This window comes from Phyllostomus discolor, chromosome 4 (genome assembly GCF_004126475.2).
Source record: "Phyllostomus discolor isolate MPI-MPIP mPhyDis1 chromosome 4, mPhyDis1.pri.v3, whole genome shotgun sequence".
NCBI lineage: Eukaryota > Metazoa > Chordata > Mammalia > Chiroptera > Phyllostomidae > Phyllostomus > Phyllostomus discolor.
In genome coordinates, this window is record NC_040906.2 from 140,080,569 (window position 1) to 140,103,530 (window position 22,962).

The 22,962-nt window shown below is 38.8% G+C and overlaps 1 protein-coding gene across 4 annotated transcripts in view; it reads right to left on the reverse strand.

Moving 5' to 3' along the window:
- FILIP1 (filamin A interacting protein 1) overlaps window positions 1-22,962 on the reverse strand; it is a 182,553-nt gene that overhangs the window by 7,746 nt on the left and 151,845 nt on the right. Inside the window, exons 4-6 of one of the 4 annotated variants that reach the window (XM_028509562.2) lie at window positions 9,536-12,341; window positions 6,563-6,620; window positions 3,213-3,749 (exon numbers count right to left, since the gene is read on the reverse strand). In XM_028509562.2, the coding sequence (XP_028365363.1) occupies window positions 3,688-3,749; window positions 6,563-6,620; window positions 9,536-12,341 (2,926 nt within the window). In that variant the 3' untranslated portion in view covers window positions 3,213-3,687. Of the gene's footprint in view, window positions 1-3,212; window positions 3,750-5,783; window positions 6,621-9,535; window positions 12,342-22,962 lie in introns of those variants that run through there. The other 3 variants (XM_028509561.2, XM_036024363.1, XM_028509560.2) reach the window with 3 other exon arrangements.

A 22,962-nucleotide genomic window follows, 5' to 3' on the forward strand; every position in this document is an offset into this window, starting at 1 on the left:
GCCGATGTTAAGACAGCCTTTCTCTGGTCTCCTGGTTTTCAGTCCTATCTCAGGTATCCGGTCCATTGGTCAGCAATCCACTTTTTCTGGATGTTCATCTTGATATCGGTTCTAAATCTACATCCTGCTTATTGGTGGTGGTGTTTGGTTCTCTAAAATGAGAGCCTCTCTGACCCATTTTAGAGGGTTCTTCATGAATCTGAAGAGCATGAAAAATCACCTGAAACTTCCTCTTTCCTGAAGTGTCTTTTACACTCCTCATTCAAGTATGTTTATACTTCACAGTTAGCTCAAGGCCCCCCTTAGTTCTCCACACAGGTGATGGCTTCAGAGGCAAAAACCCCCCAGTCCCGGGCCCCTGGCAGTTTTGCATCCATTACTTGCCATGGTGCCTTTGCGGGGACAGAGAAGTAACTTACACTATCTAGAATGGCAGTGCCTGGATCCCCTCCAATTCCACGAGCTCTTTCTCCTCCGTGTTCTCACACATGCTTTGTCAGCACCCTCCATGTCATTCTCACAAGCTTGCATTGCAGACAAAGGGAAGAAGCAAGAACACCTCTTTTCCCCCTAACTTTCAGCCATCCTTCAGCTACTGGTTTTCTTCCTCTACAATAAGTGACAAGTTTTTACAGCAATGGACAGGCTTTAAACCCCAGGATAGATTCTGAAAGTATGGTTTGTCTTCCGAACAGAGGCATTGTTTTCTTAAAGAGATTTTAAATATAGAAGGACACAACCACCAGAAGGAAAGGTAAGAGAAAGGCCAGAAGGAAAGGTAAGATCCAGGGAGAAAGAACAAGTTGATCAAATCAAGGAAAGGTGCCTGGCCTGCTCTGCCAGTGATCTGTGGGCCTGGGTGGCAGGAGTCCAGATGAGGGAAGGGGAGGGATGCTCAGAGACTGGGGAAGCAGAGAGCCAAGATCACAGAGAGCCTCAAGTGCCTTATCAAAGAGTTGGCATTGTCTTCTATAGGTGATGATGAACATTTGGAGGGTTTTCAAATAGAGGAGTGATATGATCAACTTGCACTTTGGAAAACAAAATGGAAAATGAATCAGAGAGTTTTCAGGTTGGTGATTATGAAACCAGTTAAGAGAGGATCAGAGTAAGCCAGATGAGAAGTAATTAAAACTGCAACTCAGGCAGTGGTGGGAGAAATAGAGAAGTGGGTTCAGCTGCTGGAGGTGTTGGGGGTTTGAATGTGAGAGACTTGCTGAATGAGTCTGCTGTATGGGTGAGGGAGGAGGGTGAGCCTAAAATGGCTACCAGGTTGCTAGCTTGGGTACACGGGTGAATCAGGACACCCCTGCTGAGGAGAATAGTCAGAGCAGAAGACTTGGAAGAGGGATAGAGAAAGTATGGAGAATACTTTGAGACAAGTTGAGTTGGAGATAGCAGTTTGGTAGTTATCAGCATGTAGGCGATAAGCGAAGCCATGGGAGTGCATAAAATAACAAGAACCAGCATGTAGTGTAGGAAAATGGCTTTTGATAGAGACAAGGGGAATGATAATCCTTAAAGTGTACGCATAAAATGAGGAGCCATCCACAGAGACTGAGGCAGAACAATCAGAGAGGTTGAAGGAAAACCAAAGCCAATTACTTGTCTTCTTGGTCAGAGAGGGAGAAGAGCATGACCTCATTCTGTTTTCACCCTTACCACAGACTAAACAAAAATACAAACTAAGAAGTTCTGGGCCTAGGTAAAGAAAAGGCAGCACAGACTCAATGCAGGGGAGTGAAAAAGTTGATGCGCTGAACTCTGAGATGCTTCACCTCCCTTGATGTATTCCCAGAATGCAGGTAGCCTGCCCAGGAAGGTTTTTGAAGGATTTTTCTGTATAGAAACTACTGGGGTATATACTTCAAAAAATAGGTAGACAAACAGGCAGATGGATGATGGTGATGATAGATAGATGATAGATGATAGATAGATGATAGATAGACAGACAGACAGGTAGATATATAGATAGAGTTAAGTAAAAGAGGTAGAAGATAAGAAATCCAGGAAACAGGTTTTAAGACAAGCAAAAGGACAGACAGAGCAGCAGGCCAAGAGGACAAGTGGCCCAGACTAAGCAGGGAATCAGAGGGCTGAACTAGGAAGGCCTCCAGGGAAAATACGAAACTGATGTGTTTCGGGGTTTGGTAGGTGTTTGGCAGACCTATTTGGAGCAGTTGGGAAAAAATAAGGATAGATACCTAGAAAACCAAGCAGATGAGCCCTGGCTGGTGTGGCTCAGTGGATTGAGCACCAGCCCGCCAACCAAAGCGTCTCCAGTTAGATTCCCAGTCCAGGCACATGCCTTGGTTGCAGGCCAAGTCCCCAGTAGGGGGCACGTGAGAGGCAACCACGCATTGATGTTTCTCACCCTCTCTTTCTCCCCTCCACTCTAAAAATAAATAAATAAAATTAAAATTAATTAAATTAAATTTAAAAAAGGAAAACCAAGCAGGTGAAAAATTAAAGCAATTACTCATTTGAAAGGGAAAAGTGATATAAAGGAAGTGTAATCATAGTATAATACTTAACTCAGCAAGAAACAATATTTAAATTTACACTGTAAATATTAATATATAAACATACAAATGCTGACTGCTGATTTATCAAAAAAAAGTGTGATATAATCATATTGGGAGGATGGGAAAAGAGAAATGGGACATGTGAGAGGACTAAATCCTCAGCCATCAAGATAATAATGATAAGACAAAAAATAATATCTAAACTCAGTGAATAAAAGGTCAGAGTACAAGTATATTATTTAGAAATATGGAGATAAATGCCAGAAGAAACTGCTAAGAGTTAGAAATTATTTTCTCCAGGGAGCAAAAGTAAAGGAAAAGGAACAGCTGTTTTTGTTGTCTTTTAGCATAGGCTGATATTTTAACTATGTGTACAAACTACTTTAACAAGAATGAAAATTAAAGATTAAATGGAAAGTATAGAAGTAGAGGCATAAAAGCGTGACTGTCAATGGCCTCACTTGAAAGGAGGGAGACCAGGCAGTTACTAGAGAAGACTACAAGCTGAGGAAAGAACTGTTCTAAAATGGAACAGGCCAGAGCATATTTATATCCTGTGTGCAAGTAACAAGTGCGAAGGAAAAGGTGAAAGAGCAGAGAGTGAGGAGATAACCAATGAGGAGAGCCTGGAGGAGGAGGTAAGAGGTAAACACTAACCTTCATCTGGGTCAGGGAACCTTTGGAACCTTATGTTCATGTGTACTGGGGAAACCCTCTCAGTGCCCTTCTCATTACCTCTTCCTTTCTCTCTCTGCCCACTGGCCTCCCACTAAACATGCTCTTCCTATCTAATATTCCTGGGACCTTCCAGTCAGGAAAGCCTCACTTTTTCCCCAGTATTCTGAAGCTATGAGGGAATGAGAAACTTAAATTTCTGTACACTTTGCATTCTTGGAGATGGTTTCATTTCCCTGAAATTATGCTGTTCCCACACAGCACATCAAAGCTATTTCTTCACTCTTCTTGAAAATAGTCAAGTAACAGATCTGGTAACACCGTACTCTTATTGAATATGATAAAAATCTCTAGAGTCCAGTTGTCACCCATTAACTTGTTCTCACTAAAAATCTGATAAAAATGCCAGTAACAACTGAATGATACTTTTTAAGCAGGTGACTTAGTCAGAAAGGTCATTTTCAAGAAACAACAAATACCCTGAGGGCTATGTCCCATACAGAAACATTTCTGGTATCATGCCTGCTAAATGGCCACCATTGGAGTGTGCTAAAATGGTCAGCACATGAAGATTATTTTCAGGAGGGGAAGACCAGGGCCTCCTGTGTAGCTGTGCAGATGGTGCCCTGCACGTCCTCTGGTGGGCACGAGGGGGAGCCATCACATTGAAATCTGTGGAAATGACGCCCCATCCCCTCCTGTCTGCTCCCCGGGGTGGGACCGGAGCAGCAGCTATTCACAGCATCCCTGGTGAGACCCTCTTTATTTGACTACACAGTGCTGTGTTCCAGGACAGGGAAAAGACTCTAACCTTTTAATCCCATTCACTCTTATAAAAGCACATTACACTGCATCTTAAAAACATTATACTCACAGATGGAAGCTGGAGTTGGAGTGCATTTAACCCTCCACCTCCTATCCCCAGTGGATTTCACGTCTAATATGTGGTTTTGAACAAAGCTCTCCAATAAATGTAGAGTTGGTTCTAAAATTACAAAGAAAAAGCTGCCATGGCGGTTGCTCTTTATCATTTCTGAAAAGTGAATATGTGTTGTTCTGCCAAGTTTTCTTAGTAGTTGTACTTTGTAGGTGGCTCTGTTCCAAGGTCCAGATGTAGAAACAGACTGTGCGTGCGCTGTTGGGCCTTTCGGAGCACTCTCCCTGCGGATGGTATGGACTTCCAGGCAGAAATGACATAAGCACGGTGTGAGCAGGTAAAAGCAAAACTAGCAACAGTGACAATAAGATTATGATAGAAGTCACTGAAAAATGTCAAGTAAAGTCAAAAGGATTGCAGTATTTCATACTTTTGACATCTTCGTTTGCTTAAGTTCAGCATGTTATGGTACAGTAACACTAAATACCCTAAGTGCCAGAGAATGCCCTTGTTTTTGAAAAGGATTGTGGCCACTTTCTAAAGGTAGGGGAAATTCCCTTTTAAAAAAAAGTCAGTATTCAAAATGGAAAGATTTCCTGTTTAAACTTGCTTACAGTCATATTTTATATAATCTTCATTCTTAGCCTCTCCTACCTTGAAATCCCATTATTATGACATGTCTATCATAATTGCTCAATATTCTTAAATACATATGCTGAAAACTGATGAATGATAGGCAACAGAGTTCTGATTGAAGTGAATGTAAATACTGTGAGGCATCTACCACCATTGTGTATAATTCAAGTCCAAGTTCTGCAAGGTATAGGAAATCCAGTGTGGCAAGAACTTAAAGAAGAGTCTATTCACCACAAAGCATGATTAATCATGGGCTAAAAACTAATTATATGTATGTATATGTATATATATATTTATATATACATATACATATAAATATATATATATTTAATTTTCTTTTTCCCAATATCAAGAGCAGGGAGTATCCAGATAATTTTGGATTCCTCACAGTTCAAAAATGGAAAAATAACCTGTAACTTTGCAGTTGTTGTATTTTTGGAAAGTTCACCCATTGACTCAAATCTTGACAAAGATGCTCCTACGTCAGACCTCATATGCTATGCTACAGGTTGTTAGCCTTGAGCTCATTTGTGGTTATTTGACTATGAAGCAGTGTTCACTGCAACATGGTTAGTCTCCTCTAAAAAAACCCTGACATTTTGTACTCACACACTGTTTCATGCTGATTAAAACATGCCCAAAATTAATGACAATGATGTAAGCACCAGTAAAACTGACAGGAAAAATAATACACTTCTCTACAGCGCACACACACACACACCATCATGAGCTGGTTTTATATTTGCAAGTAAAGTTCATGGTTAACTAAGAAAAATATTTCAATTCAATTAAGCTATGCATGATGTCACTTTTTTCTTGGCATTAATGTATCAGAATTTACTTTCTGCTGTTTCCTGTCCATTACAACCTCTGTTGAGCTATACGGGGCCATTTGGTAGCTCTACTCAAACTGCTCCACCATCTAAATCGACTGCACACCTGGATAGAGCATGAGTCTGACATTAATGGTTCTAAAATTATTGTCTGAAAATCTGGGGATGATTTGGAAATGGCCAAAACCTCTACAATACACACAGACACACACAAATAAGTAAAACTCTGCTTTGGAATTCCATATTTCATTTCCATTTTATTTCACATTCAAATTATTTTCTGAAATCATTTCAGAGGCTTTTGTTTCTCAAAACTTTAGAGGTCCAGGCCCTGTGATAACTAGATGTTTCTTCCAGCACATGAAGCAAATTCGGGATCTAATAGAGGTAAATGACAATTGTTAAAGTACTTCCTATATCATAATAGAATTTTTCAAAAATCAATCAAACGTGGAATTGTGAAACGAGGGTTATTACATTTGATTTACATTTAGGAAATATGGGAGCGGGGTTTGGGGAGGATGTCGTCCAGCTCCCATATCTCACTGACAAAGAAACTGAGGTTCAGATGGGTTAATTGATGGGTCCATTTTCTAGAAGCAAAACTGGGACTAGACGTCAGGCCCTGTCTCAGGTGCAGCTTCCTCCACCACACTCACGGCAAATAGTAGTTTTGCTGGTTAGTTCTGTTCCCCAGCATCAAAACAAATTCACAAAATAGGAAAGACACATGGCTATTAGTAGATTATTTTATAAACAAGATATTTAAAACTTAAATTAGTACAGGTAGAGTTGGAACGAACAGACGAAGGTTTGTTTTCACTGCAGCAGTAGCGTCTGCGCAACATACCCCCTCAGCCACTGCCCTCAGCCCTTCCCCCCTCCAAGAGAGGTAGCGCTGCCGGCTGCGGACTTCTTCAGCTCTATTTTCATAGACTGAGTCTCAGCTCGAGGCTCGAATTTGGTCAGATTTCCTGCTCCTGGGGCTGCCACTACTGGCTTTCCTGCTTTCATACCTTTTGACATAGGAATGCGGGTGGGTGTAGGCCGCTGGGATGACCCGTCTTGTCCTAACTGTAAGAGAAGAAATACAGAAACACAAGGGAGACGGTGGTGAGCTTTCCCCCGGAAATGCCATCAGTCAGGACTCTTGCCACAGAACCTACCTAGGCAAAATTATCCTTAGAACCTTGGAGTCAGTATCTAATCCATTCTGATTGTATCCCTTTCTCCTCTTCTGAAACATCTATGCCAAACTTCCTTCTCTTCTCAAGCTCCTACCCCAACTCCTCTACCCTTAACAAAGATGACCTTGCCTCTTATTTCACAGAAAAAATACAGGCTACTTGGCATTAACTCAGACAACTTTATTCTCACTGTCCCCCAAATTACCCCCACTTTCTTTTGATAGCCATCTCTCTTAAGGACTCAGACTTTTCTCATGTATTATTGTCACAGACAACCACACCCTCCTTTCTGAAGTGCTCCTAAAGCTCTTACTGTAATTTCTTACTTGAGTCTCACCCATCACATCCTGTCTCTGTGACTGCTTTTCAGTCTCTGGCTGGCTTGGCTCCTTGCTCTAGCTTGCCAGCCTGCTAACGTGGGTATCACCATATTCCATTCCTAGGCCTTTAATTTTTTGCTTTCATGCTGAGAATCACCTCAGTTATCACCTGATGTGTTGACAAGTTCCAGGCCTCAAGCCTTCAATGTTCTCCTTAAATACAGATCCATATTTCCAACTACTTGCTAAACATTTCTAGTGTTCCTCAGGCATCTCAAATATAACATGCCCCAAACCTTACCTATCTTCTCCCCCAAACAGTAGCCCCCCTATGCTTCCCATCCTAGCCACTCATGCATCCAAGCCAGAAACCTCGGAGCCACCCTCTATACCCAATTTGTCAGGAATTCTTTGATTCTGTCTCCAGTATATCTCATTTTCACTACTATACTTCAAGCCTACGCCATCTCTAGCCTAAAGAACTGCAACGGTATCTCTGTCCTCAGCTTCTGTCCCCTCCAATTTATCCTTTAAACTGTTCTGAAGATATATCTTTCTAAAACATAAATAATGTAATGTTTTTAAAATCATCCTTATGCTTTCAATTCCCCTTAGCTACTCATTGAGAATAAATGCCAGTTTCATAAGACATGCGGCCTTGTTCATATCTGCCCCCAGTTTGCCTCTCCATTTTCTTCTCCTGCATTTGGTCTCCATGCCCAACTGCTGGCAGCACAGTGGGACCGCTCACCCTTCCCCAGACACGCCAGGCTCCTCCACGTTGCTGTACCTTCATACACACTGTTCTTCTCTCTACATACTCCTTTCCTCCTCCTCCTTGAAGATCTCTCCTCATCTGTGAAAACCTCCTTCTCTGTGAAGCTTTCTCTGGTGGTTCCTTTGTTCAAACTCTCAGAAAACCACTAGGTAGATTCCATTCAGGACTGTCCCACTAAGCTGAGAACTTCTAAAGCCCCTTTGTAGTCAGCACCTAATCCAGTGGCTAAAGTGTAGCTAATACCCAATAAATTCAATACTTTAATGAATAAATGCACAAATAAACTAGCCTCATTATTTGATTTCTAAGAAGGGTATCCCAAACTTTATGTTGCCCTTAATTGAATGGGATCGATTATACCTGAAATAGGTGAGCCATTACTCAGGCCTTAGAAATCTTGGCTGTTTTGAAATCCTATTTGTGTATGGAGTTTAATCAATAGTCATAAATGTTGCTACAGAAGATAAGGCTATCTTGATCTGACCCTTAAAACAGGAATAAGATGTTCCAGCAGAGAGACCTGCTTTCAGTTACAACAACTGACACCTCCATTGTCTTTTTATGAAAGTTCAAGCTACACTCTGTCTTGACTAAAAAGCAATATTCAACTATTTGAGAAGGGTGAGCGATTCTGATGCTATTTGGCTCCTACAGAGCCAATAATGAAAAGCTTTACTGGCAAAGCAATTACTAATTCACATTTTGAAGACTGTCTTCAGCCTACATTTGTATATAAAGAATTAAAAATAAATTATATTGAAGATAGGGGAAAATAAGCCACAATTTCTATATTTAAATAAGTAAGTTTCTTAAGAGTTTCCAATATGTGCTGCAGAATTTGTTCAGAGTCTAGGAATCATAATTTCCAGTATGTTTATTTAAATTAATATCTAAATAGCACATGATCATCTATAATTTCATTTACTAATTTGCCCCCAATGAATGAAGACAATCTCTGGAAGCAGTTTGAAAAATAGAATTTATTTTTAAGTTCTGGCTTTCATGCTTTGGACACGCTTTTTTATTATCATTTATTTAACCTCCCAGCTGGTTATTAAATAATATATATCAAGCACTTGCCCTCTGCAAGATACTATTAATAACATATAGTATTTAGACATAGAAACTCACGTTTTTACTTTTAAAAAAGGTTTTAATATTTTAATATTAAAATCTTTTAATCTCATTTTTTGGAATAAAGTATGACTATGGTCATACATAATCATATATTGAATATTTTAGGTTATAGAAATATAACCTAGGAACAGGGTTCCATAGTGTAATGGTTAGCACTCTGGACTCTGAAATATAACCCAGGAACAGTTTTAATTTTTCTTGCATTTTCACTATTTCCCCTTAGTCTCCATTTTTAAAAGTATTTTAAACATAAACATCAAATTTTAACCATTATCTATGCTAACATTACAAAGAGACCATCTTTGCAAATATTTGGGGGGGTCTCCATAATTTACATGAAAAAAAAATCTGGCCAAATTAGCTCAATTTATTTAAAAATTAGGCCACTTTTTATTTTTATTTCTTGGTGTAGATATAGTTCTTAGAAAACATCTGCTAGTGGGTTCAAGTGGAGCAAGAGGCAATTGCTTTTGTTTTATTTTGGGCATTAGGTTATTCTCACTCTTCACTGCTTCCTCCCTCCCTCCCTTCTTCCCTCCACCTGCACTTTGAACCTCCTCTACTCACCACTGACTGGGTTCCTCGAGTAGATGAGGTTGTGACTGGTGTTATGGTGATAGTGCTTGTCACTTTGTTTGCACCAGGTCGTGAGGAGAGATGGTTCCTGGGAGAGCGAAGGACAGTGCCAGTGGAAACCTCCTTTTCAGCTGTCACATTGACAGGTCGGACAGTAATAACTGGATTTGCTCCTTCTGCTGAAGTCCCAGGGGATCGTTTAAACTGAGAACCTAAATGAATGTGAATTTTATTGTCTTCTGTGGTTATGATATTGGCATTGGAGTTGTATTTCCGTACAGGAGTGGGAACAGTCTGTTTTTCTGGGGTAACTTTGAGAACAGTCCTTCCCATGGGCATTTCCTGGGAGTCAGGAGAGACTGCAATCTCAGCTGGGGCAGCCGATGTCGACACTGTCATTATCTGAATGGGGGATGTGGGCCGGTCCGCAAATGCACCTCTTCCGCTGTCTGGGGTTTTCTCTCTGGAATACGTGGTAATTGTGACTGGGGACATGGCTCGTTCTGTACCGAGAGTACTATCTCCACTTTTTGTTTTTTGAGACATCACATTTGGTGATGGGATGATGGTTATCCTTGGTTTCTGATTCCCTAATGTAGGAATGACAGTGGTACTAGAGAAAAATTCTTCAGATGTTGGGCTTGTTATCTCCAAAGTCGCAGTGCTGTTCTCATGATCTGGCGTCACTCGGATATGCAGGGGCTGGCCCTGCTTTGGTGAAAGAACCAGCTCTCCTGGGTGCCCAGGACTGGAACTTGTTCGTGGCCCTTTCTCTTGAATGATTGAAGGACCATTTTCCCTTTTTCTCATCCATGGAATCCAAGACTTTCGCATAGTGAGCTCATTGGCTGCTGGAGGATACCTATCTAGGACAGAGGACCGTTCCATAGGTTTTTTCAACCCCACCTGTCGAAGATTACTCATGATATGATTTTCTTCTTGGAAGGATTTCCGTATAAATACTGCAGGTGTTTCCTCCTCTGTAGCGTCACTGCTGACAGCATCAGTCTGGACTCCCGTGGAGGTCACAGGAATATCTACCATTCTTCTTCCATTCATACTGGGTCTCAGAGCCCTGCTGTAACGCTTAGAAAGCTCCAACTCTTTGGTCAGATTGAGGACCTCTTGTCCCATGTTTTTGTTCTTATTTTCTTCCTCCATAAACCTTTGTTGAAGGACAGAATAATCCACTTGGAGCTGAGAAAGCTGATCTTCTTTGTTCATTAATTCATGAATCTTCTCCTTAAGAGCTTGTACTTCAGCTTTTAAGTCTCGACTTTTAGCCTCTTCCAACCGAAATCTGTGTCTCAGCTCAGCTTCCTGGCTCACAGCCTCACCTTTCTCTATGGCTTTATTCTTGGCAATTTGGTGTTTTATCTCCTCCAGTTGCTGAGAGAGGAAATTAGCCTTATCCTGCTCAGTTCTAAATTTCTGCTCCAGCTGATCATACTCATCCTCCGTCTTCATCAAATCCCCTTCGACCACCTCCAGTTGTTGGAGACGTTTCTTCAGTCTCTCAATTTCAAGTGTGAGTTCCTTAATCTTGTTATCTTCTGGGCAGGAGAGCTCAGGTCCTTTTCGAGACCTTCCTCTGGTTATTTCTCTTTCCACTTCCTCTATCCCATCAAGTCTCTTCTTTAATAAGTCAACACTGCAGCTTAATTCAGATGACTTTTCTTCTTCACTTTTCAGTTTGCCTATTAACTCATCTCTCTCTTTTGTTAAACTGTATACTTTTTCCTCCATTTCAGATTTCAGTTTTAAGAGCTTCTTACTTTCTTCAATTAGTTTTTCAGTTACATCCATAACCTTTCCTTGCTCCACCTTAAAATTTTTATTGAGTCCATCCACTTTTCTCTCTTCTTGCTTTATTTTTTCCATCATATTTTTCCTTTCATCAACCAGCATCACAGTAAATGACTTCAACTTTGTAAGATCATCTTTTAGGCTTAATTCAACCTTTTCCAATCTACTTTCAGAACATTCCAGTTCTTTAACTCGACGCTTAACCACCTCCAGTTCATTTAGCAAGTCTTTGGTTAAGTTCTTTTCTTTCTCCAGATTTAGGTGTAGCTGGGTGCATTCAGATTTACTCTTGCTAAATGCTTCTTCCAATTTCTCCAGTTCAGACATTCTCTTTTGTAACTTCTCAACTTCAAGTTTGAGTTCCCTACTATGATGTTCTTCCTCTTGCAACTTCTTCTTCAATTCCCTGCACTGGGATTCAGTTTTAGTGATCTCCTCATCTTTACCCTCCATTTCAAGCACGCGCTTCCGGAGATTTTCCACTTCTGCCATGAGGCTGGAGTTGCCACATTCCCCTTTTGCAATTTTATCTCTTAATTCCTGAAGTTCTTCTTCTGCCTTTTGCAGATTTTTGTTGGTCTCTTCTAGCTCCTCGATTCTTTGAGTTAAGCCAACCAGCTTGAGTCTCAGTTGTCTGTTGTGAGATTCTTGATTAGCCAACTTGGCATTCATCTCTTCATGCTCTTGGGAAAACCTCGAAGCCTTGTTTTCAAAATCCACTTCTAACTTGAGCAATTTCTGCCTGTCTTCTTTGGATTTGGAAGTAATGGCTTTGAGCTTTTCTTCTTCTTCCCTCAGTTTCTGAGTAAGATCCTGCACTTTCTGACTTTGCAGGCCAAGTTGCTCAATATGCATTTGTCTTTCATCCACCAGCATGAGTGCAAAGGACTTAAGTTTCACAAGCTCATCTCTTAGTTTATTGAGCCTCTTAGCATTTTCTTTTTCTTTGCGGGCTTGGTAAGCCTTTTCTTGTTCAAGGAGCTTTTTCAACCTATAAAACAAAATGCACTAAGATATTATATTTTATTATTATATATTATACTTTACATATTCTATTTAATGTATGATATTTATTATTATAAATATTAAAATATTAATCAGCAAATCTGTTTATCTTAAATATTAAATAAAAAATAAAATGCTACTACAATAAGTCTCTTATCAATTGCTGCAGTATCAAGGTTTAATGAATAGCCATTCACAAAACTAATCAGAAGTCAGTATATTACTTACCCTTAGAGAGGGGTAGAGACTAGAAGTGAGCATGAAGAGGTACCAGTTTCTGTCTCATGATTTATGTCTTGGTTACACAGGATTGTTCTGCTTATAAAATTTCTGTAAGCTGAGCACTTATGAGTTCCTTTCTGCATATATATTACACTTCAATAAGACGACTGTTGAATAAAAGTTAGGTTGTGTAATAATAATGACTATTTATAGAGTGCTTTCTGTGTTCTAGGCACTGTAAATTATTTTGTCCTCATAGAAATCCTGTGAGACATGTACTGCTAGTATCATCTCATGAGGAAAACGAGACATGGCACCTGCCACGGGTCACACCATCAGTAAGTGGCAGAGCTGGGATTCAAACTCAGGCAGTAGGGTTCCAGAATCCTGGCTTCTTGCCTCTGTATCATATGAGTTCAAGAAAGAAATTTACTTTAAATGAAAGAACAGACCCAGAAAGGAAGAACCTTCAGGTTCTCTTATCTCATGCACTACTATCACCAGATAAGGACAAAACTGGATGAGCTTTCTGATGGAATGTTGATCCACATAAATTGATTTTAGTTAACACCAGAACTGGTACAGGAATTTGCCTCAGTTTTCTGACTTAAACAATTTTTTAAAATAGAGAACTAGGTTAGGTAGGAAATCTGAACTGCTATTAATACAAAAATGTGGCAGCCACAGGAATGATCATGTCTCACATATATGAAATGCATTTTCTCTATCATATTTATGTTTGGCTTTAAAAACTAGAAATATAAATATGCCAAATTACCTCTTTACCATCCTTGTGCCGGTCAGTTAATTTGCACCAATTTTTAAGTTATTTTTTAACAATCCATAAACAGTTAAAATAAAAATTGTATTCACCATGAGTATAAGAATGCATTTTAGTAATTTATGTTTACAAGAAAGGAAACCTACAAACAACCACTATCACGCATTTAAGTACATTTTCATTTTAATATATTCCATACCTTATATCTTCTGAGTGATTTATTTCATATTTATGTCTAGGCTGTTAGCCAAGTAAATAGAAGTTAATGGTCTCACACTGCATTATGTAAAAAATGACTGAACATACATACACACAGAAGCTATTTATACTTAAATCCAGTGTCAGTTATAGAAATGGTTCTGGTGATGTCACGACGATTTTTTAATGGAATTTATTTTTATAAAATATATTCTTGTGTATACGTAACTATTAACTAAAGGCATTATTTACAAAACACATTATGACTTTATTCCTAAAATAGGAGAAAAGGATTGTTTTTAAATCCTATAGACTTGCATGAGCAATACTGCGATGGCTTCATTAAATGTGGTTGTTACATGTATAAAAGGGCGTTTTGTGGACCATCTTCTCTTTTTACTTGGAGTCAAAACAACTGAAATTGTATCACAAAACTATAGAGAAGGAGAGACTTCAGGGGATGTTTTCAAATTTTAATCCATAAGAATTTTTATATCATTATCCTATCTTTAATAGTGAAACCTGAGGCCCCGATGTTTCAGTCCAAGAAAAGTAGAAGGCTTTCTGATTGGCAGGAAATCCTCTGAGCTAGAACATAACCATGACAGGAATTTTGCTTCCAGAAAACCACACTTTTCACATCCTAGCTTTGATTATTTTTCTTTTTCCATCCCCATTAAGTTGTCTCTCCTTCCCTCTTCTATCACATCTTAAACCATCCCCTTCTCTTAATTATAGTGGACCTAACAACAATATATGCCCCATTCTCTGAATTCTCCCCAAATCCAGTTTCCTTGATGCAGGTGAGGATTAGATCTTGGACCACAGTAAATTCGGATGGCTCAGTCGTGACAGCCTGCCAATAGTGTTCTATGTAAATAGATCTGCACTCAGATTTCTATAGGAAGGGCATTAAGGATGGGAAGGATGAAATGAATTGTGAAAACTTTGCAAAAGGTAACTTGGCTTGGGCTTTGTGTCTGCTTACTCACTGGGAGGAAGCAAAAGAGAGAAAAATTACTTCAATATTTTGGGTCTGAATTATTGCAAATAATAAAACCTCTAACAGGAGTATGAAAAAAGATAAGAAAGAGTATTATTAGTATTAGTAGAAAATTGAGGCAAAAGCAAAACAGTCCAGTTGAAAAGTATACCAGGCAATAGTTAACAATACTGAAGGTTTTATTAAGAGGGTAGATCTCATGTTAATTGTTCTTACCATAATAAAATGATAAAAACTGAAAAGTATACCAAGCAATTAGAAATGTAGTGCTTTGAAGATAAAGCCTATGAATTTTACAGTTCATATATATCTTAACTTATTATCCTAATGTCTCCCAACTGCATTATTCCAGGCCAAGACCTGGGCATCTTTTGCTGATAATTCTGCGATAGCCTCCTGAATTCTATCCTCGCAATCTCGGCATTGCCACTTGTTGGCTGTATGATCATGGACAAGTTATATAATCTTTCTGTATACCCCAGTTTCCTGACTGATAATTTGGGCCCCCAAATACTACCTGATTCATAGGGTTTGTGTAAAGTGCCTATCAGTTAATATACAAAAATCACTTACAAGGCCAGCCCATAGTAAGTGCGCTTTTAGCTTTATTATCATATCTCACCCAAATGCAAATATGTCACTCCCTGGCTTTCCATGGCTTCCTATTGCTCTAAGAATAGAGGTATGAAGTTTATAACATGTCCCAGCACAATCTGATTCCTGATTACCTTGGCAGATTCATCTCAAATCAATCTACCCCGTTATCTAAGCTGCTAACATTCTTTGCTTGTGCCATGCCTTCTGGTTAGTATTTCCTGCCTGCTCCTCCTCTTCACTTGGACAAACACACTAGAACATACTTGGCTGATTTTTATCCTTCAAGTCTCATTTTAAAATGCCCCTTCTCGCAGAAAGCCTTCCCTGATCAACCTGATTAAGTTAGATCTTTTTATAGATTCTCATCCTAACAGTTATAATTTTATATTGTGCTTTAATCAATTAATTTGCATTGCTAGGCACCATTTCCATGTAATTATGCTATTTAAGGAACAGCAAAAGGATTTTGGTGTTGCTTGTGTCTTACCACCTCCTTTCCATTCTCCTCTGCCCATGTTGCCATTCTTCAACCACTTGCTGATTCTAAACATATTAGCATGAAAAGGAAACAAGCCAGAAGACCAAGACTAAGAAGATGAATAAGTAGCCTGATTCTGATCAGTAGTAACAGGCAGAACCTTAAGTATCCTGAAATCAAATTTATTCTTGGTAAATTCTTCATTTTCTGCAAGCATTTTATCTTATTTAGAAGACAAAAGGAAGGCAAGTAAATGATCTAATAGATTTTTTCAGAATTCTCTTGCCTTTCTTAATAACTATTAATGTATTTCTCATTTTCTTTTTCAATATAAATAAAACTATATTTTTTAACTTTCCATCATTTCGTATCTGGACTGTGTTAACAGCAATCTATCTGACCCTCAACTTCCACTCTTCTTCACATTCAGTTTGCTCTCTGCCCAGGAGCCAGAGTAATCCTTTAAAACAGGGTAAATCAGATTATGTCACTCTTTTGTTCAAGTCCTCCAGAGGCGTTTCATCTGAATCCGAGTGAAGCTCAGATTTGGAAAATGCGAGACATTTGAATCTGAATGAAGCCAAATCATCACGTAGAAGCACAGCATTCTCTTGCCTTTCTCAGTAACTATTAAATGTATTTCTCATTTCTCTTTTCAACCTAAATAAAACCATATCTTTTAATTGCAAGTTTGTCATTTATAAACCTGTTAAAAATTCAATTGTTTTCAACTAGAAGACTTTAAAAGTGTAGGCACAAATGTTCTGATTGTTTATGATGTATTTGTTAAGACTCATCAAATTGTGTATTTAAAATTGTGAATATTATCATATGTAAAGTATATCAATAAAAAACATAGTAAGAAAAGTAATGTAAAAAGCCCTGGAAAGTATTCCAAGATGTCAGATAAAGAAAGAAAAATTGTAAACAAATACTATAAAGGAGTGACGTAAATATGATAAAAAACCATAAAGTAGGTTATTAATCTTATGGCAGAAAGAAGGTTTTGAAAACAGAAGTCAGAAAGATAAAGAGAAGAGGGCTAACATTTTCAAGTGGGACTGGAGAGGCTGACAGCACCATTTTTTTCTGGGATAATAATGTTTCAGGTACTATAAAACCTCCAGTCCAAATATTATTTCAAGAGGCTCTTAAAAGCCCACCTCAAACTCCAATATTTGCTCATACCTAATTTTTTAAAAATAAAAGTTAGAAAGAAAGGTCTTTGATAATAAAACACCTTATTTACCAACTACATCCTAAGAAATATGTTAAGTACTTCATTATTCATTTCATTTTCTTAACAACTTTTTGAGCAAGGCAGGTATTTTAATGTGCCATTTTATAAATAAGGAAGTTATTTGACTTAATCAAGGGAACAGGACTAAAGAAGGGGAAAGTTGGGATTTTGGACCAGATCGGTTTGACCACAAACAAGGCACTTTTAACAATGCTATTCCTCAAACAGATACTGCTTGAATAGTTAAAATTTATAGGACTTTGTGTTCACTTAGGTTAACTTTATCTTGCTTGATTCAGTCTGTCCTTCTGGAATTGTCAAGATCCTTCTTGGACTCTGTCTTGTTGCCTAATATATCATCAGCTTATGTCAAGCCTTGTGGCAATGGCAAAATGAACCCAATCACTAATATAAAGGCAGGTCAGTACACAGAGCCTTCAAACACTTTCAAGATCTGCCCCCTGCTGGCATCAACCCATTCTGTAGCATGGACTTTGTCATTCAGTTAGGATGAACCCACTGGGCTATTATTCCTTATCTCTACTGAGCTCTCAATCCTCCCTTACAAACCTGTTCCAACCACATCTTCTTCAAATCAACCAACTGCAAACAAATTCTTTCAAATACTGGGGCACAAAAATCTAGGGTCATACACTTGAGTCCTCTCTTTCTCTCATATCACAGCAAATCTTGTCAATTCTACCTTCAAAATATATCTCAAATTCAATTACTTCCTTACCCCTTCTACTGCTATCACCTTTGGCCGAACTACCAACATCTCTTATCTGCATTATTTTAATAGCAATCTATCTGAGCCTCAACTTCCACTCTTGCTCAAAGTTTGTTCTCTGCCTGGAAGCCAAAGTAATCCTTTAAAAAGACCCAGTTTTTGCCCATAAAGCATTTGCTCTCTAAAGAGGAGGGCAATTTTAGAGATAACGATATGCAGAGGGAGCAGATAGGGACAAAAGGTTGCTAAGTCATACCAGGGGGAGGGAATTGGGCTTCCTGGAAGAGGTGACTCTTAACCTGGGTCTTAAAAGCTAAGTAGGAGCTAAGTGGAGAAGGCAAGGAAAGACCAGGTGTTAGCAAACCATTGTGGGTCAAATCTAGATCAAGACCAGTATTTGTATAGCTCTCAACCTAAGAATGGTTCCTACATTTTTAAAGGGTTGTCATATGATCTCACTTACATGTGGAATCTAATGAAAAAAATAATGAACAAAGTAAAGACACAGCCATAGATACATGATACATGAAAGAAAATGACAACTGTTGAAGGGGAGGTGGGAGGGGTGGACCGGATGAAAGAAGGTGAAAGAAGAAGTCACAAATTAATTATTGATGCCAAGTGAGGGTTCATTATACTATTGTCTTTATTCTTGTAAATGTTTGAAAGTTTCCATTGTAAAGGTTTTTAACCCCCTTTTGTAGTTTTTACCTTTCTCCCCTGACCCTGCCCCTTCTACCTCCAAGTATCAGCAGCTCTGGTGTCTGGTCATATTTTTACTTTCCTTACAGTGCCAGTGACTCTAATATTTCTCTGTGATTGGAGGGATTCTTTCATTATTTTCTATGTTTATAAAATGAAGCTTGTTAGAGACTTATTTTTTTCTTCCCCATGGGATCTGTTTGATGCTTTATCAAACTTTTGCTAGAAAAAGCATCCTCACACTGTTCTGTTCCACAGATAATTGTTCATTTATCTCTCTATTTAGAGTATAAGGGCAATTTTTCTGGTTGGGGGACAGGGGAAGTAGATTTCTTTAACCTGATCCTGGTTCCCACCTTGAGATAAACACCTTCTCTGGATGGTTGTCAATCAGTGCTCCTGAAGACTCAGGGCCACACCTCTATCCATCTCACTTGTCTTCACTGAAAAGTAAACTGTGTAGATTCACAGGTTCTTTTCCCAACTTTCTTGACACTCCCATCTCTTCAGTCATTTCTCCAAATTTATCAACATTAGCCCTAGCGTAGCAATTTTTTCTTTGCTTCCTTCAGATTTTGTCAGCTTGTCACCATCTTAATCCATCAGATCTCACTTTAAAACACTGATGTCACCTTAAAAATTGCCTAGGTTTGTTTCTTAGGCAGACTGTGCCAATTCCCTTCCCATTATTTCTCTTCACTTTCACTACTTCTCTTCTTCTTAAACTCACCCTGTGTGTATGGCTCTCTCTTTCAGGAGAAAAGGCAGGTGAAAACTAGCAAGGGCATGATAGCAATTAAAGATGAATGAACCTCAAAAGAGTCAAGCTTGCATGTTGTTAGAAGTCTTTAATCACTATGCATTTTTTACTAACTAGAGCATAGGGCAGAGCTAAGCAGCTTGGTAACATGACTGGACATGGTTTCACCACATGATTCAGGAAGAAGTATTGCTTTTTCACAAGTCACCTCAGTTCCTCATGATGGAGACTATTATAATAATTATCCAGAATCAATCTAATATCCCCAACACACAGCACAGGGCTGGGATTAGGGTGTGGTGGGTAAAGCTGGGTCCTGCAGCTGCAGAGTCAGATCCCATCCTCATCTGAAACTTTGATATTGTGTTCATTATGGGGTTTTTGAATTAATATTTATTTTTAAATGCATTAAAATATTGTATCTCTTGATGACTGAATGTTTTGGCATCCCCTTAAATTTTGTGCCCAAGGTGAGAGCCTCGTTTGCCTCACCTACTCTGAGCCTGAGTACTGAATGCTAGATACGCATTTTTTATATATAAAGAAAGGGTGGATCCTTCACAGTAGGACACAACATTTGAGCAGTATTACAGAATGTCTGATAAACATTTTTTACCCTGGCTCCACGTAGTGGGACAGAGACTTATCTCACCCATCCTCACAATAAAAAAGAACTTGGTGATAAAAAATTGAAATAAGATAAAATCAGGAAGTGTTTTGCCAGCAGCTTTTATGAACTGGTTTTACCTTGTAAGAGAAGGACCTGAAGTTAAATACATAATTTCATATATAAAACTATATCCTACAATTTTAAAAATAATCCAGTAACCCTATTATATTTACTTTGAGACTATAAGCTAAGTAATGAAAATAGCACAAGCACACACACACACATCCCGGGCACATTATCCCAAATGAAATTTTACTCTTCATTGGATTTGGAGGGGATTAGGTATAATTCTGCTCTAGAATAGGTGCATTAATGATGTACCTTGAAGTCCCATTGTTGAAAACTACAAACCAGTATTCATTATGGAACCTCTGTAGCTTAACCCAGCAACCCACAATAAACTGATTATGAAGTTTAAACAATATAGTACTAATTTACCTCTAAAAGTCACAGATGGCAGCAACTGAAAACCTCATGATGGATAACAAATTATCCTTCTTGAAGATTATGGGATTTCCTGCTGCCAAGTGAGCACATGCTAGGTAAGTGTTTGCCAACATGTGGGAGCAGCCAGATGCCACTGTAAAATACGGACTTAGTCTTTAAGCAAACCTAGTAGCATGCTAATATAAAATACAAATGTTATATTTACAAAGAAATAACAGTATGTTACTAGTAAATAGCTCTTAATCATAGTAGAAATCAAAGTCTAGGGAATTATTCATCACTTGCTCATAAAACCATAGGAACTTTTTTCCCATGATAGTTTGCTGCCCATCAGGAGACCCATATTTGAGAATCACTGTGTGACACTCTAGTATGAGACCCCCCTGACTCTCGTGGAAGTATAACCAGGAACATTAATCATCCAATAATTCAAAAAAATGGACCAAATGCCCCCCCACCATTTCAGATAGCATATTAGGTACTCAGAATAAAAATAAATAAATGCAACATTATATAACATGTGCCATTTATGCCTTAAATATAGTCTGCTGAGGGACACCGAAGCATGAGGATATGATTGGGAGAAGTAGTTGCTCATGGCTTTTGTAATTTTTGTTCCCAATACCGTTCCCCTGATATCAAGAGTACAGCCCATGTGGTCACTTTGGGAGAAGTAGATGAGGGTCCCCCTCCTCTCTAGGGAACTAGTCCCATGCCAGAATACCTGGCTTGGTACACTGAATAGGAAATGGATTTCAGCCCCTCTTCTTGCACTGGGCAGGGGCTCCTGAAAGCTACAACCTGCACTACCGTACATAATACTACCAGCTCTTCTTTCTCATCCTTTAGGTGTTAGTTTACATCTCCTCCCAGAAAGGCATTCTCTGACCAGCTTATTTAAAACAGTTTCCCCAGCCATTCTCCATCATATCACTCTATTTCCTTCTTTCACTGCACTTTCATCATCTAAAATCATCTGGTTCATTTTTTTGTTTACTTGGACATGATATGTCTCCAACTCTCCACAGTGCAAAAGCTCCATAAGAGCAGGGCCCATGGCTGAACACCAGCCCTGTAACAAAGTGCCTAACATGTAGGAGGTGTTCAATCAATATTTGTTCGTGAGTGAATAAACAGAGGCTATACAAATAAAGAATGGGGGAAATGCCACACCATGTAAAGGAAAAAGAGCATGTGAACACAAGAAAACAGAACCTCATTCAGAACAGCACACTCAATGTCAGAACACACAGTAGGAGGGAAAATGGCAAGCAATAAGACTCCAGTGGAATGTAGAAGCCAGATCATCAAGTTTGATGTCATCCTAAGGAGCCCAGCTCCATTATGAGGGATACATCGTTCTTGAAAGACTTTAAGAAAAGTGATAATATCAAATTTGCATATTAGAAATTTCTGATGACCATGTGATTGTCTGGATTACAGAAGCGGAAGACTAGAGACAGGGAAAACAGTGATGAAGGAATAAAATAAAACAACTAAATGGAGATCCTGGTTGTAACCCAAGAAAAGGAGATTATAGAAATAATTAAGATGTAGAATTATCTGGTTTAGGGACTGATTGAGTGTAACAGTAAGGTAGAAAGAATTATACAGGATTTTTCCCTGTACTTTGACAAGGTCATTGTGTGCGTGATAGTGCCTCGACCCTGCTGGCCCCGTTAGCATCGTGGTATAGCCAAGGGATCTGAGTGGTACCACGTGGGACCTTAGGAGAAAGGTTTTCATGGCTACCAATTGCCCAATTTTTCCTCAAGATTCTACTGACTTGATTAGAGGGCAAAACTATCTTTCTGAAAAACTCAACTCAGCTGAGTCAGCATGGGTACGATGAATTTCTAGGTCTTCTCTAGCATTGTGGCTTTTTGAAATGTCCTCTTTTAGATCTCAATGTTATTCATCTTTGAAAAATATGTAGTTTTCTATTATAAACTTGTGATGAAAACAAATCAGGATTATGAACATTTTGGTAGGAAGTGTTTTTGAATAGGGACATCAACTCACTTGATAAAATCAATGTTAACAGCTATAGAAAAAACTTGTTTTTGAAGTTATTAAGTTACCAATCTACTAATTTGTACATTGTATTATTTAATAACACAAAACTCTATACTTCTAATCATTACCATTTGTGTTACCTAATTTCCTTTTATGTTTCCAGTTCCCCCTCCACCAGTCTCAATTCTGTACTCCAGGGGGGCTGACCTTTAGGCATTGTATTAACAAGCTCCTTCTAGCTTCTAGTTTGGTTTAGCCAATAGCAGGAACTGGTAGAAGATTGGAGATTAGGATATTAATTCCCTCCTGAATCTTGGATATTTGGTTTCATTCCTCCACTAAGGGCCAATACTCCCTGTTAGGAACTCTCTGACAGAGGGCTCTAGCTATTCTTGAGAGTTCTAGTAATTATTCCCTCTCTCCAAATTAATGGGTAGGAAGAAGAACACAGGCCCAGACTCCACGCACGCCCCCCACCTCAACACCAATTACTAGGGCTGGATGGAACTGCTTCCTGAGACTGCAACCACACATGTATAACAACATCAAATTACCCCATTTGAGCCCATTGAGTTTTTGCTGTAATCCTGAAAGATCATACAGTATATAAATTTCAGGGCTCAGGATCACTTTCCTTCTCTACACCCAACATCCAACTTTATATGCATCATGATTTCTCCTAAGACAGGTTTGGCGCTTGTGGTAATAGGTCAAATCCAAAAAGAGAGAAAACACAGATAGCAGTGGTTCAGAGTGGGTCAAG